Source organism: Orcinus orca, chromosome 11 (genome assembly GCF_937001465.1).
Source record: "Orcinus orca chromosome 11, mOrcOrc1.1, whole genome shotgun sequence".
Taxonomy (NCBI): domain Eukaryota; kingdom Metazoa; phylum Chordata; class Mammalia; order Artiodactyla; family Delphinidae; genus Orcinus; species Orcinus orca.
Window position 1 is genome coordinate 77,432,093 of NC_064569.1, and position 16,482 is coordinate 77,448,574.

The window sequence follows — 16,482 nt, forward strand, 5'->3', positions numbered from 1 at the left end:
AAAGAGCTGCTCCAACTCTCTAAGAGAACCCAGATGACCTGGATACATAATATGAGAGCTCATGCAACCCTCATGACTCAAGTCATGTTTTGACTCAAGTCAATGTTTTGAGAGGTGTGCTAGGAATTTCTCTTCACCTGAAATATTTTAAGTATTTTAACACTAAAATCTGTAGGAGAACACAAAAGGAATATAAAGAATTTTATACTTACACATTTCTATTTCTGAGGACTTTTATTTCAAGATGAAAGAAACCTGGAAGAGGGCTTCCCTGGTGGCACAGTGGTTAAGAATCTGCCTGCCAATGCACAGGACACGGGTTCGATCCCTGGCCCACGAAGATCCCACATGCCACGGAGCAACTAAGCTCGTGTGCCACAAATACTAAGCCTGCACTCTAGAGCCCGTGAGCCACAACTACTGAGCCCGTGTGCCACAACTACTAAAGCCCATGCGCCTAGAGCCCATGCTCTGCAACAAGAGAGGCCACCACAATGAGGAGCCTGCACGCCGCAACAAAGAGTAGCCCCTGCTCACCACAACCAGAGAAAAGCCCGCGTGCAGTGAAGACCCAATGCAACCAAAAATAAAATAAATAAAATAAAATAAATAAATTTATATATTAAAAAAAAGAAACCTGGAAGACATTTAAATGTTTGTCATTTTCACATTGAAGCTATAATTGTTCTAGTGGAATAATGAACATTTCTACTGATAAAGTTAATTTGTATTACCAGGACTCGCAAAACGGAGGCTGCTCTAGTGACCTGGTCCACTTCACAAACCTAAACCTAAGTCAGTTTGCACTTAAAGGAAACACCTTTCAAGGAAACCTATCATACACCAGTCACAATCCTCCTGCTCCAGCTTTAGTGAGCTCACCTTACTCTAGACAACAGGACTCGATAGATTCACAAGAGAATCCCCAACCTCTGTGCCAATTAAGCCGTTTCCTCACTGCTGCTTCAAATGCTCTATAAAACTCACTCTTGACTAAATTTCCTCTGGAAGAGTGTTCCACTGCTTGTGAGCACTGTAATCTGCTAATCCATGGATTGTTTTCCCTTAAATAAGGGACATTAAACTCATCACTAAAATCTTTTAGTTTTGTCATTTGACACTACCAAATCGTTGATGATAATTTGTTAAAAAAAAAAAAAGCCATTTGTAACAGGGAATATTTAAGACCAAATCTATTGGCCAAATTGATGGAGGAGAAAAGGAAAAAATTTTAAAAGCTTAAAAAAATTTAAGCTTTAAATTAATTGTACTAAACACACCTTATCTGGTGTCATCAGCATAGTTGACTCAGTTTTTAGGCCAGACTGATGAATATTCACAAACATTCCTGAATCTAACAGTCCTGCTGACCTGTAACAAATAAGTACAAATTTTAGCCTTAGTTTCACTGGGAAGAAAAACAAATTACCAGCTCCTTAATATATGTGGTTTTTGGTTGTTTTTACTATACCTTGCAGTTTCACTATCTGTTACAAAAGTTGGAGTTGCAGCTAATGGGCTTCGAAGGTCTTTTCGAATGTAGATTTTTTCTGTTGAAGCGGCACAGTTGGAAGATTTTTCTCTTGATACTTCAATGGGTTTTCTTTCACACTGAACAGCTACAAAAATGTGTCAAACTTATATCACAATGCAGAATTTACAGGCAATTACAAATGTAAGCTTTAGGTCAGCAATGCTGCTAATGGGAGACATGGTTACTGTAACTGAACTCCAAAGATAACCATCAATCTTTAGAAATTATTTGCAAGTTCAACAAAGTTGCTTCAAAAGAGTAAAACTGGCCAATGTGCATCTCTTGTTCTCTTTCCTCTCCCTGCCCCAGCCGTGGCAGAAATGTAGAACTCCTATTTTTTAAAAGCTCACTGTCAAAAAGGAAACCTGAAGTTAGGAGTCCTTTAATTACCTATATAAGAGTATTAAAAAATGAAGTAATATTTAACCAACTGAAAACAATACTAATAGAGAACCACAAATAGACCAAAGTTAAATCTTTTTTCAGTTAAGGGCAGGGAGACTTTTGAGAAGCAATTCAATTGCTTAGTCTTCATTCATAAAACAGAGGTAATATATTTAATTTATTTTATAGCAATTTTATTTCATGATACTTAGGAGGTGGTATACTGTAGCTGTTAAATATACATTTTCTGAGAAAAAATAAACTGCCAAGATTAAAGTCCAAGTTCTGCCACTTATTAGTTGTGTGACCTTGGGCAAGTTACTAAATTTCCTCTGTTCACTCAAATGTAAAATGGATAACAGCAGCATCTACTGAGAATTTTGCTGTGAGAACAAATAAGTTAATTCATACGTTATACACAGAGTAAAGCATAATGAGAACTCAATACTAGCTATTTTCATTACCTTATTAATCACTTTAGTATTGACAGTTTAATCAAAAACTAAACATGTATCTATTACCATGTTCAAACTAAAAATACATGCCTAGCATATAGTCACTCAATAAAGATTTGTTGAATGTATAAAAAATACATACATATTCACATATTTCTATATTTCTAGTTGGAAAACTTTAAATTAAAAACCATATATATTTGACATATTTTAACATGTTAATTTTAACACACTTCTAAGAGTGTGCCTGAATTCTTAAAAAGTATTCTCTCCTTTAAAGCTAATACATACAGTCTTGTTTCATTCCAAACGCAATACATCTTTGTAACCTGCAGTATTGACAACGATTTCGATGGTGTTTATTAATAATACAGTCCTTTGATCCTCGACATGAATAAACTAAATTTTTTCGGATACTTCTTTTAAAAAATCCTTTGCAGCCTTCACAAGTTACTGCTCCATAATGACGCCCTAAAGACAAAATGTTTAAGAAAACACAAAAGTCACATATTTCAGCACTGAAATGAAATAAGCCCATTTCTTCCCTTTAAACATGAGATGAAACTGAGATTTCTAAGTATATGACATAAAAATTTTTTTTAGGAATTACCAAACAGAGAATGGCGCAAACTTATTCTCTGATAAAATATATTACAGTATGAGTTTTTAAATTTTGTAAAGTAATCTTAACAATGGCATGGAAAATTTGGGAAGGAGAAGAAACAAAATCACCCATAACCCCATGATATAAAAACTATTTTCACTTCTGAGATCACTTACAAATTATAGTTCTGTTATATACTGTAAAAAGTTATTTTATTCTAAAAACTTTGCTCCAAAAAAAGAATATAATGTCAGTTAGTATTTGAAATCTAATAATCTTTCCTCATTGTGAGTTCCACTTTTAAATTTCTGGAGAAATCTGTTATACTTTGATAAGCCTATCGTTTCACAAACCATCTCTTTGGCACAACTATTAACAAACTGAATATACTCCTGGAAAAGCTCTAGTGGAGGTTTTTTTTAATGAAGCTATGGAAAAGATAAAAAAGATTAAAGAAAACAAGCCGGGCCCTTAAACTTATCCCACTGGCACTTGTGAATCTATATGAATAAATATGGGTGTGTATTTCTGGCATGAAGGAACTAAAATGGCATAACCCTGAGTACTAGAAATAGGCTTGGAGAAGTGCCTGCTCAGCTATGCAGAGCATTACACAGAGGTTAACCAGAGCCTTTCCACCTCAATAATCTGTTACTCTGTATTCCTGGAATGAGAACAGGACTCAACAGGTAGATTAACAACCTAATTATACATGTTATTAAGGATCACAACTAATTTTTAAGCAATTCCTTTGACAAAACTGGTTTCACATTCAGAAAAATTTCCACATGTTCGGTTTACTTTCAAAAAGTGAAACTGTCTTTCATAACTCTTTGAAATATGCATTTTATGTCATTGCAAGATCACATTAAACTGCACTGAAATAAAAAACCTTTAGGAGAATAAAAAGCTCTGGGGAAAAATCAGTTAAATTTCATAGGCTACAAATATGAATCATAAAAACAACCTGCTTCTTTTTCTTTTTACTTTCAGTAGAAGAAACATGGTAATGAGAGAGTTATTTTAACAAGAGAACACATATAGGAGGTTATTTTTAATGTTACCTGATGCTTTGTCTCCACATACTACGCAAAGATCAAAAACCTTATTTGGTCCTTGTTCGGAGGAAGAATTATCTGTTAAGAGCTAAAGAAAACCCCCCCAAACAAACAAACAAACAAAAACACAATAATTTGTTGTTACTTAGTAATATTCTCATGTAAAAAATTAAAAGAACATTCAGTCAATCTTACTTTTTGCTTTCTTTTTCAAAAGTTATTCTAAAACTTTGAACTCTATTAGGCATGCATCGATTAAAGTATTCTTAATTTTCTTTACATATAGATTAAGACTCCCATGTTATAAAAAGCACAGACAGAAATAATACCTTTTTAATTTGTTCAATGATAATTTGTTCCATAACAATTTCATTAAAGTAAACAGAGTCTTAAACACACAAATACATGAGCATTTTTTACTGTATCTCACCCATTACGTATTTATTATTCATATGGAACACATTAAAGTACTGCAGCAGTTATCAGTCCTATCATGACATTCGTCTTTGAATAACTCAGAACATTTCCATATGGAATGACATGACTAAAATAAGCTATAACAGCATAAAAAGATAAATCTGAATTTTTTAAATAGAAAAGGAGTTATAAAGAAAAAAATATGTTAAAGCATTTACTTATAACTATGGAACATGACTGATATACAAAGGTATAAACTTTTCGAGCTGTCTAAGGTTTGAGTTAGGTGTAGAGGTTGAGAGCATGGACTCTGGAGTCTGTTAATGACAGCAAGTTAGTGGGGACTAGGTGGGATGGCCTTGGGCAAATCACCAAACCTCTTTAAATTATATTAAGAGCTCATCACTAGGTACAGCTAATGTAATACTGGCAAAGAAATACTAGTTTCTTCTTTCAGATTTATCCTTCAATCTTTCTGTCATTTTTTTCAATCTTTTGAAATGTGAACAAATTAAATTCAAGCCAAAAAATGCGTCATTTAGTAAACATCTTCCCCTGCTTTAAAACAGCCCACAAAATAAACCTCTACTTTGACTCTTTTTCTTCTCTTAGGGGTGTGAATGCCTTCAGGAATAATTCTGATTTTAAAAACTTTAAACAGTCATTAAAATACCTGTCCCAGGGAATTCCCTGGCAGTCTAATGGTTATGACTCCGCACTTTCACTGCCAAGCGTGCGGGTTCAATCCCTGGGTAGGGGAACTAAGGTCCTGCAAGCCAAGTGGCACAGCCAAAAAAAATTTAAAAATAAAATAAAATAGCAGTCCCTTACTATGTTATAGTGGCATCATTTCTTCTTATATCACCATAAAAATCAGTCTTCAATGAAAACTTAAACAAATAAATGAACAATTTCTGGTATTAGATGTCCTTTGAAAGCATCTATGACAAGTATCACTCTTTTCTTTAACAGCATATCTATTGCAAATGGTGCTAATATTTTATCTGCTATTATTCCTAAGGGTGGAAGAGACACTGAGAGGTTAATGGGCTTGCCCACATCCCATCTTGGTCACCAGACCAGAAATCAAATCTTTTTGGTCCAGGAGATTCTATCCTATACCTGGTTTCTCTTTCATTGCTCTCAGAGATGATCCATAACGTAGGCAAAGTACCAATATCATCTTAATTTTTAAATAGAGAAAGTCTTTTGAAAAAGAGTAACTTTAGAGTGAAGAAATCTTATATCACCTCTTAAGCCAGGTAATGTCACCAGTCATAAAACATGATGATAGTAAGTACCCCTGATATGATATGATGAGAATGGCACTTAACCTCTGTGATCCTCCTCCCCAAAACCCACAACCCCAGTCTAACCATGAAAAAAAAAAAAGAATATCAAAGTCCCACAATGGGGCAACCTATAATATACCTGACCATTATACTTCAAAACTGTCAAAATCATCAAATACAAGGAAAGTGTGAGAAACTGTCACAGCTAAGAAGAGTCTAAGAAAACATGACAAATGTAGTATGGTATCCTGGAACAAAAAAGGATATTAAGTAAAAATTAGGGAAAGCTATGGACTGCAGTTGATGTATAAATACTACTAGTTCATTAATTATAACAATTGTATCACACTAATGTAGAATATTAATAATATGAGAAACTGTGTGTTCGGAGATTATATGGGAACTCTCTATACTAAATGCTCAATATTTCTGTAAACACAAAACTGTTCTAAAAAAAAAATCAAGTCTGTTAATTAAGAAAATAAAGAAATTAAGGTATGGATAATGTTATACATTTTTTTAGTGACTTCCGTCTTTCTGATAAGATAACTTTATATATCCTATCCATTTTCTACCGTAGCTGTTTCTAAAAATAATACAAATTATGTAATTGGAAGAATAATAGAACCAATCAGGATATATAGGCATAATTTTGTATCTTATGTATTTGGAGTTTTTCAATCCTAAAAGGGATTTTCTTTGATCAGTGTTTTCATCACAAAATACAGAACCCAATTTTAAGTTGGCATTCATTCTCCTCAAAGTCTCTGGAGGCAAACTTAAGGGTTCATTGTATTTGTATTCAAACATAGCAACCAGTGGTAAAAACAGCTGCATAACCATGATAGACTGCTTGCTACATCAATGAAGACGTAGTTGATTGACAAAAGAGGAAGCAAAAGTGACAAAGCTGGCAGCTAGAATATCAACTTCTTGATTTGGCAGCTGCTTGTTCAAGGCACAGGCATCTTGGTCCTGGAAACTGCAGCTACAGAATTCTATAGATGCTCCTGATTTGGAAGTTTCCTAACTGTGCAGATGCAGAAGGTCACTTAGAAGAAGTTCTGAAGCATGTTCCAGTAGTTATTCTTGGAAACCTGACCTACAAGTGTTTCTTCAGCCTTTCTAACAGTTCTTTGAGCTCTCTACATTCTTTGCTAAATCCTTTCCTGCCCAAACTAGCCAGATTGGCTCTTACTGTGAGCCACTAAAAACCCACCAAAATATATGGGTGTGAGGATGTTTGAGGAAAAGAATAGTGGCTCATAGGCAAGGGCAGCACATAATTTTATGCAAGATTTTTTCCTATTGAACATGCAGGACATAAAGTCTTAATGTCAGGACTTACACTTATGATATGCTTTTTATGTTTTTCAAGGGTAAGATAAAAAGAAACTCTAGTTATTTACCTGGAGGTGTTGTGCAGACAAATCAGGAGTTGTAAAAATAAACTGGTTGACACCTGTTGCATCTGGGGTTGTGAGGAAAACTTTTCCTGGAGTAGAATCTTGCCTGGCCAGAATGACTTTGCTTGGAGTAGAGCCACTGTGATTTGTCAGAATGAACTGTTTGCCTTGGGTATTATGATCAAGTGCTGTCACAATCTGGATTTTCTGGCCAGTCTGCTGCTCTGTAACAATCTAACACAATCATGTCATTAGTAATCAAGTCAACTTAATCTTTTTTCTTCTCTAAGCACAATTTTCTCATACCTTGAGACAAAGCTAGACTAGAAAAGCATACTATTATATACATATGTTCAATATAATACACATACACACACCATTAAATCTACCAATTCTAATTCGACATCCTATCCTACAGAAATAAACAAATGTGCAAATAAAGCTACAATAGTAAGAACACATGGATCTCACTATTTTGATTCCTTCCCTTCCTCTCCTTTTCCCCTTCCATTTACACAAACATATATTGGGTACATTCTATTTGCCAATCACTGTTCTGAGTCCTTGGATACAGCAATAAACAAAACAAAATTTTTATTCTCATAAAGCTTTTATTTTAGTGAGGAAAGGCAGATAAAAACCAAATAAGTAAATAATATTGTCAGGTGGTATTAGTGCTACAAAGTAAAATAAAGCAGAATAAGGTGAGAGTCATTGATGGAATGACAGTGATGAGGAGATGACATTTTTGCACAGACCTGAGTGAAGTAGCAGACCAAGGCTTAGAACTAGCTAGGGGAAGTGCATCCCAGGTAGAAGCAGCAGCCTGTGGGGCAGGAAGAGTGTGTTCCATACATCTGAGGCAAGAGCACACCGAGAGCTGTGTGAGTGAAATAGAATGGGAGAGAGAGATTTATGGTAGGAGGTGGGATCTGAGAGACAAAAGGGGCCAGACTGAATAGGACTTTGTAGGCCATAAAATGACTGATTTCCTACTGGATGACATGGAGATCCATCCACTGAAGGGTTTACAGAGAAGAGAAGTGGCAGGATCTTTTGCAGATAGGATCATTCTAGATTTAGTGCAAAGACCAGACTATGAATGTTCAAGAACAGAATTAAGGGAGACCAGATAGGATGCTATTGCACAGATACTGGCAGCACTTGGGTATCGTACATGGGCAGAGATATAGGCTGAGATCAGGGTAGCAGCCATGCTAGTGGTGAAAAATGATTAAATCTGGGATATTTTATAAGGGAGAGCTGACAAGATATGTTGATGGATTGGAAGTGGAATATGAGGAAAGAAGAGTCGAGGATGACTATAAAATTTTGGCCTGACCAACTGGGAGGACAGAATTGCCATCTACTGAGATGGAGTAGTCTGGGGAAGAGCAAGTTCATGAACAAAAAGAACAGCCTAGCATTGACGGTTTTTGTTGTTGCTAGGCAAATATTTTACAGAATAAACTCATTAAGCCAATTAAATTCCTTGATTCAATTTTAAAATGGCAAAGCTGGTTTCCAATTTTTTTCTATTTCTCTGAAATTATTTTCATCAAGACTATTTTCTATGCAAAATTTACAGCAAAGTTCTGAATCACTAATCAGTTACTCTCTAGAGCAGACGCTATTGATTATGGCTGCTGCCAATTTGAGTTTCCTTTGTCGACCATTATTTCTACCATATCCTGTTTTTCTGGCTGCAGTTTTAACTGTTGTCAATTTTATTTTGCATAGGTTATTTCTACCAAGTCTAGTCTCCATCTTCCTCTCTCACAATTTCTGCAATTTTCAATAACTATAAGATGTGACTTTGAATCAGTTCATCTATAATTTTATCATGTAAAGTTTATGTTGTTGTAAATTTTATTTTAGAATATTTCTATCAGAAATATCCATTGTAAACTGAATAAAAATCTAATGGCTCACAGTTATTTTTTAGAGACAAGCATCAGGTACATGCAGGGTCCAACTGTTATTGGGTTGAAACCCTTTGCTTAGATGGGTAAAAGTATGTTTACTGCAGCATAATAATTATAATTGGAAACTGAAGCAATCCAAATGGCCTTCAATAAGGACCAGTAAATAGATTATGGGGAAAAAAAATAGATTATGGAAATAGTTCTCAGGTCTCAGGACCCCTTTACACACCAAAAAAAAAAAAGTCACTGAGAGCCCAAAGAACTTCTGTTTATGTAGGTTGTATCTATTGATATTTACCGTATTACAAATTCAAATAGAAAAATATTTTTAATATTTATTAATTCATTTAAAAATAACCCAGGGACTTCCCTGGTGGCACAGCGGTTAAGAATCCGGCTGCCAATGCAGGGGACACGGGTTCGAGCCCTGGTCTGGGAAGATCCCACATGCCGCAGAGCAACTAAGCTCGTGAGCCACAACTACTGGAGCCCGCACACCTAGAGCCCGTGCTCCGCAACAAGAGAAGCCACTGCAATGAGAAGCACACACACCACAATGAAGAGTAGCCCTGCTTCCTGCAACTGGAGAAAGTCCGCATGCAACAACAAAGACCGACCCAATGCAGCCAAAAATAAATAATAAAATAAATTTATTTAAAAAATAAATAAAACAACCCATTAAATGTTAACATAAGTAACATATTTAATGAAAAATAAATAATTTTCCAAACAAAAGAAAAATCAATGGGAAGAGTGGCAATGATTTACATTTTTGCAAACTGCTTTAATATCTGGCTTAATAGAAGCTAGATTCTCATACCTACCTGGGCATTCAATCTGCTGCAATATGTTGTTTTGGTTAAAATATATAAAGAAAATCAAGCCTTACATTTACTAGGTAAAAGAGGGAAGAATATCTTAACTGTTTCTTCAAACTGTGTAAACTGTTCTTTAATATGACACCAAAACTTGACAAGTGATAGCTTTTTTAGAGGTTAGTTGCAATGTGGAATCAGAAACTATATATTAAAATCTATCCGGCAATGTAAATCCTTTACTCATGAGTGATTGTGTAACATCGTGCATTGGTCATTTGGGAAACACTGGTTCAGTGAGTTATGTACACCTTTTAAATGTTGACATATTTCATCATACAATATCACATGACATGCAGCCTCTGGAAAACTGCACCATATACTTGTGACAGAATGATAGTGAAAAGGCAAATACTGTAACATTTTAGTATTATTATGAGAATGGTTTTGACCTTGCTGACTCTCTGAAAGAGTTCCTAGATGATACTTTGTAAACCTTTAGATTATGGTACCTCTTACTAGGACATAACTTTAAAAAAAAATGAAGACCTATCTATTGACATGGATGTCCTTCTACTGGTCTATTAAACCTCAGATTCCACACCTGTCAGAAACATTCCCTGGCTAGATCCTCACTCTACCACAACTCTTCATTAGTTGTTTTTCTTCTGTGCTCCCATAACACCCTATAGAATTATCACAGCACTTACCATATCCTATTATGATTGTCCAATTATTCAACTGTCTCTCACTAGATCAAAGCGAACTTTTTATTTTTAGTTTTTTTTTTAACATCTTTATTGGAGTATAATTGCTTTACCTTGCTGTGTTAGTTTCTGTATAACAAAGTGAATCAGCTATACGTATACATATCCCCATATCCCCTCCCTCTTGCGTCTCCCTCCCACCCTCCCTATCCCACCCCTCTACGTGGTCACAAAGCACGGAGCTGATCTCCCTGTGCTATGCGGCTGCTTCCCACCAGCTATCTATTTTACATTTGGTAGTGTATATATGTCAATGTCACTCTCTCACTTCGTCCCAGCTTACCCTTCCCCCTCTCCATGTCAAGTCCATTCTCTACGTCTGCGTCTTTGTTCCTGTCCCGTCCCTAGGTTCCTCAGAACCATTTTTTTTTTTTTTTTAGATTCCATATATATATATGTTAGCATACAGTATTTGTTTTTCTCTTTCGGATTTACTTGATCAAAGTGCACTTAAATTCAAGGGTATCTTTTATCTCTGTACCACCAAACCCTAGCATATACTACACTTGGTATAAGTAAGTTTGGTGAAGCAGTGAATGAACGGTAAACTAGACATACCTCTCCCATCTGTTGTTCAATAATTTGATGTGCAATTTCTTCTATGGTTGCCATGATTTAATTGCCAAGTGTCCTGCCAAAAGTAAAAAGATGCTTTTTTACAATTATACCCATAAAACGTATTTACTGAAGAATTTAAAAATGGAATTATATGTTAGGATTTGCTTCAAAATAATCCAGCTGTGTGGGTGGGGGTGAGAAGGAATAAACAAAACAAGAATGGCCATGTGCTGACAATTACTGAAGACTGCTAAAGTTTATACAGCGTTCATAAAACTATTCACTGTGCTTTTATAAATTCTGAAAACGTCTATTAAAAAAACCCAAACTATTCAATACCAAACAATTTCACTTTTCAAAGATACTGACGCCTAAGCTGCAGACCTGATATAGATTAGGAGTAGTTTATTAACTGAATAAGGGCAACCCAGCCTGTAAAAAAAAACCACATCCTTGTAGTCATTTAACACACTTTTAAAGCAGTATATTGTAAACGCCGACAAAATAACTGCATTCATTCAGAGGGCTAGATTTCTCTAGAATTTTGTAATTGTTCTTCCTTGTTCTATTAATTTGAATTTTAATGTAAAACTGTCTTCAAATGGATTTGAGAGCCAGTAAGATTAATGGGTTGACTTCGGCTTTTGCATTTTCTCTGTATCAGGTAGTCAAGAATACAAAAATTATTTCTGACTTTATCATATTATATACTATGATAAATTCACTAATATTCTGTAATTATAATTAATATTAATTGCCAAATTGTCTGAATTATTTCTTTCAATTACTTTTAAAACCTTAAATCCTTCAATTACTTGTTCTAAAAGCAATACACAATATTTAGATTAATTACTCAACTCTCTCTCACTAGATTGAAAAGTAGTGCCCTCAACCTCTCTGGAACCAACCAAGGAGACAGTTACTTCCCAGGTCTGTGTGCTCTGGGTCCATGATGGCAGTGGCAGCTCTCCCAAACTCTGACCCATCTTTGGGGGGTCATTCTTCCCTTTTCTTGAAGGATAACACATGTTCAAAACTGAATGGCTCTATTGCCCATCCAGTAGAGTCCCAGAAATCCAATAGCCTTCATTCATTTCATCCCATCTCTGTCCCCTTCAGTCCAAGATGGCAGCATTTCTGCTGGCATGAAATTCCCAGAAGTCTTGCTGCCTCCCATGCAGTTCATGGGGGTCCAAGCCATCAGACAAGAGAGTCCTTAACAGATCTCTTCTGGATAACTCCATCTCTATTCCTGGCTTGTGCTGTATGTGGATCTCAAGGACACTGCTAATGTTGCAGTCTTCTGAACAAGGCCGCATATTTTCTCCCACAAGAAAAACTCTTCCTCTGAGATTCATTTAAGCCAGTTACACTACAGTTTTTAGTGACTTTTATTGTCATTCATTCATTTCTGTTCCAATTTCATTACTCATTGATGATCTGACACTGATTGTTGTCCCTTTCCTGCCATTCTCCCAGTTTCCTGACCTCAAAGTCCATTAATGTTCACCCAAATGCTACTTTAATATTGTGCTGTCAGATTGCTCTAACATATATATTTAATAAAATTTTAGCTCTTAATATTCTTCAAAGCCTTTCCTTTAACTATAGGACATGAGGTGTCCATTTATGTATTTGTTTGTTTATTTATTTATGGCTCTGTTGGGTCTTCGTTGCTGTGCAGGCTTTCTCTAGTTGCGTCGAGCAGGGGCTATGCTTCCTTGCGGTGCACGGGCTTCTCACTGCGGTGGCTTCTCTTGTTGCAGAGCACAGGCTCTAGGCGCGCGGGCTCAGTAGTTGTGGCTCGCAGGCTCTAGAGCGCAGGCTCAGTAGTTGTGGTGCACGGGCTTAGTTGCTCCATGGCATGTGGGATCTTCCCGGACCAGGGCTTGAACCCGTGTCCTCTGCATTGGCAGGTGGATTCTTAACCACTGTGCCACCAGGGAAGCCCATGGACGTGATGTGTCATTTGTTAAACCTTACATTCTAGCCATATGCACTACTTGTATCCTTGAATTTACCATGTTGCTTCGTGTTTCCATGTCTTTGCTAATGGCTTCTCTACCATGAATGCTATGGAATCACTAGATCAACATGTTTGTTTTCCAAGACGAAATTTAACTCAAAAAACTGAGGAAAAATGAGCATTCTTTACATATTGTTGATGTAAGTATAAATTGTTATATTTCTAGAAAGAAATTTGCCTATGTCTATGAAGTGCCTTAAAAATGTTCATACTCATTGATCCAATAATTCATTCAATATTCTTCCATTCAACAAATACTTGTTGAGTGCTTACTATGAGCCAGGCATTTTTCTAAATGTTAGGGATTGAGCAGGGAGTATTAAAACAAACGTCCCCTTGTAAAATTTATATTTTGGTGGGGTGAAACAGGCAACAAATTTCAGCTACTCCCAGAACTGACTTTCCTGGATGATTATTTAATATATACAAACTGTGCATATGAAAAGCCCCTAGAAGGCAAGAATCAACTTTGTGTCAGCACCTTTGACAAATAGCAAGATCTCAGGATGCTTACAGAACTGAAACGCATCCTCAGTCTCCTGTTTCAGAAGTACCAATGTCTCTTTAATGGTCAAAGAATAAAGTTTCAGCCCTTCTCCTGGTATTTTTTCAGTATTTACTAAGCCCCTATAACATGCCTGCCACTGCAGACACAAAGCAGCATTCCTTTATAGTCTGATTTCCTCATCTTCTCATTTTATCTCCTACCAGTCCCAGAGGGGCCTCTGTTTAGGACAACTGGAATGTTGTTTATTCCCCAATATACAGTGCCAAGCTCCTCTTCCCTCATTTAAGTTTCCCACCTTTAAAACTCACTTCTAATTTTTTTTTGTTTTTAATCCAATCTTTCTAGATGAGTACAGCATTTATTGTGTATACTAAGGCTGTTAACAAGGCCTCAAGAACAAACTTCTGTTTACTTCTAATACTGTATGCAAAATTTTATGGGAAGGTGCATTTTTCTAGCGAGAGTCCATGGCCTTCATAAAAAATTTTAAGAGGGTGCAGAGGGTCCTATATGACTTTTAAAAGTTACATGATTACATATACTGTTAATCCTTTATCATACGCGGTTTCTTTTGTCTTTTCTATTCCCCAGGAGTAGGAATTATATTTTGTGTAGCAGACATACAAACAGTAGATATTCTGGGAATGTCTGCTGCCTTTGATTTCCTAAAAAAAGACTGAGATGTCCCTACAAAGAATGATGAAATTACATTTTATGCGATCTACTTTTTAATAAGAATAAATAGAAATATCTCCTTTAGATCTACCAAATTGACACACAAGCAAAATCTAAAATCAATCATTGTGTATCAACCAACCGCAGAGCAGTCACTGTTCAAAATCCCTCCAAAGTCGAAGGCCTATTTACAAGTTCCGGAGGCACAAAACCCCTAAAGGGCTTAATTTCAAGTCTTTTTGCTTTTCCTTTCCAGTTATTATTATTATTTTTTAAACAGCTGACGTATTTAGTGAACGTTACGAGACAGGTTTGGCAACATTTGTCATTCGTAAAACGGCATCTGCTGGAGTCGGAGGTACAGTTTCTTAACAAAAGAGCTTCTGGAAGCTTGGACATGCCCACTGCACTGAGGACCCTTGGCCGTTCCATTTTATTTCTCAAAAGATACAGGTCCAAAGGCAGCGGCCACTCCCGCCCCCGTCGGTCGTGAAAGTTGAGAGCATTATTCCGTCCGTCCTGTGTAAGCACGAGTACTAGCCAGAGGCTCGCGGTGAAAGGGATCCGGGCCTCGGCTCGCGACCACTCGCAGCCAGGCCGGCCTCTCAGCATCCCGCCGGCGCTCGAGCCCAAGCGGCGCCCCGGGCCCGGGGGCGGCGCGCGGCTTCCTCAGGCGGGGGAAGCGGCAGCGCCGCCGAGACGGAAGCTTTTCCTGTAGGTGAAAGGTCAGAGACGCCGCGGGAGAGGCTGCAGTGCGCGCCGAGCCGCTCGGGGACTCCCTCTCGCGCCCGCCGCCCCAGCCCCTATCCGGGCTCCCGGCCCCGCGCCGAGCTCCGGCTCCGGCCTCGGCCTCTCTCGGAGCCCCGGGCACTCGGTCCCGCTGCTGCGGCCGCTCTCTGCGCTCCCAGCCCGCCCCGAGCAGCGCGCCGCGGCACTGCCGGAGGGCGGGTTCCGCCGGCCGAAGCCGCAGGCTGTTGGGAACGCTGGGGGCGCGTCCGTTGGCACCTGGGAGGAAGGGACCTCCCCACGGTACCCGCTCCGGGCGCCGCTGCAGCCGCTTTTCTCCTCACCCGTCCCTTCTTACCGGCGCTTCTCCGCCGAGCTACGTCCTTCGCCGGGCGTAGACGACAGCCCCGCTGCAGCTGCTGCTGGGCGGCGGGGGGGGGGCTCCAGGAAGAGACAGGTTGGAGAAAGCTGAAGGCGGGAGGGCCAAAAAAATGGGGGCAGGGAGCTTTCTGGGTTTGGGTATTTGGGGGGGGGTCAGAGTTCGTGACCCCTCCCTCAGCTCCTCGGTGCGCGCTCCCGTCCGCGCCTGCGCACGAGTGCAGTGGAGAGGCGGCGAGAGGAGGTAGTGACGTTCCCCGAGTAGAGGGATGAGAGAACCCAGCCTGTGGAGGTCGACTGTCCCCTATCGGATGGGAGGGAGAATGCTTTGCCGCAGCTGCGCGTCCCTATGTGGGACTTCGAGAAGCCGCGTGGCCTTAGCGTTCCGTTTGCAAAAGGCGGTCGTTAAACGAAGTTTTGAGACTGTTCAGATTTGAGCCAGGATAGATAACCCAATCAGTTTTAGACAGTTCGGTTTCTAATTTGTGGTGAAGTGGGCTCTGTTTCAGGCTCTTAGCTTGGACTAAACGGCTTATTAGAGGACTAACAAAACTGGGTAGATCCCGATAAAGTATTTTAAATAACCTTAAATAAAACAAGCGGGGGCATAGTCCTCTATAGTAAGGCTAAGTTTTACTTATAAAGTCTTGTGAGTAAATAAGCATAAGGGCTAAATGGAGCTAGAATTTAATATCACTTAGAATGAAAGCTTCCGAAGACTGACTTTAGTCTGTTTCATTCAGCGGTGTATTCCCAAGCTTATAGGACAGTGCCTAATGGTCAATGAAGATTCGAGAAATGAGGCATTGATGGAACTTCACGTTCTGATAGTGGCTCCTGAGGCACCGAGGTGTGGCAGCCAGGGCTGCCCTGTGTGCAAAGCACTGTGTGGTTTAGATGTTAAGAGAAGGGGGTCCTCAAAATGTCTTTTAGTTTTGATTGGCACTAGAAAAG

At 38.3% G+C, this 16,482-nt stretch overlaps 1 protein-coding gene across 7 annotated transcripts in view; it reads right to left on the bottom strand.

Moving 5' to 3' along the window:
* Positions 1 to 15,752, bottom strand: part of NR2C1 (nuclear receptor subfamily 2 group C member 1) — a 46,022-nt gene extending 30,270 nt beyond the window's left edge. For 2 of the 7 annotated variants that reach the window (XR_004483124.2, XM_033427711.2), the window contains exons 1-7: positions 15,509 to 15,752; positions 11,216 to 11,288; positions 7,154 to 7,384; positions 4,042 to 4,123; positions 2,665 to 2,844; positions 1,472 to 1,619; positions 1,281 to 1,371 (exon numbers count right to left, since the gene is read on the bottom strand). Coding sequence is in view for 6 of the 7 variants with exons in the window: in XM_033427711.2 (XP_033283602.1) it covers positions 1,281 to 1,371; positions 1,472 to 1,619; positions 2,665 to 2,844; positions 4,042 to 4,123; positions 7,154 to 7,384; positions 11,216 to 11,269 (786 nt within the window). In the remaining variant the exon portion in view is untranslated. Of the gene's footprint in view, positions 1 to 1,280; positions 1,372 to 1,471; positions 1,620 to 2,664; positions 2,845 to 4,041; positions 4,124 to 7,153; positions 7,385 to 11,215; positions 11,289 to 14,566; positions 15,137 to 15,508 lie in introns of all 7 variants that reach the window. The other 5 variants (XM_033427709.2, XM_033427710.2, XM_049695029.1 and 2 more) reach the window with 4 other exon arrangements.
* Positions 15,753 to 16,482: the final 730 nt, after the last annotated feature.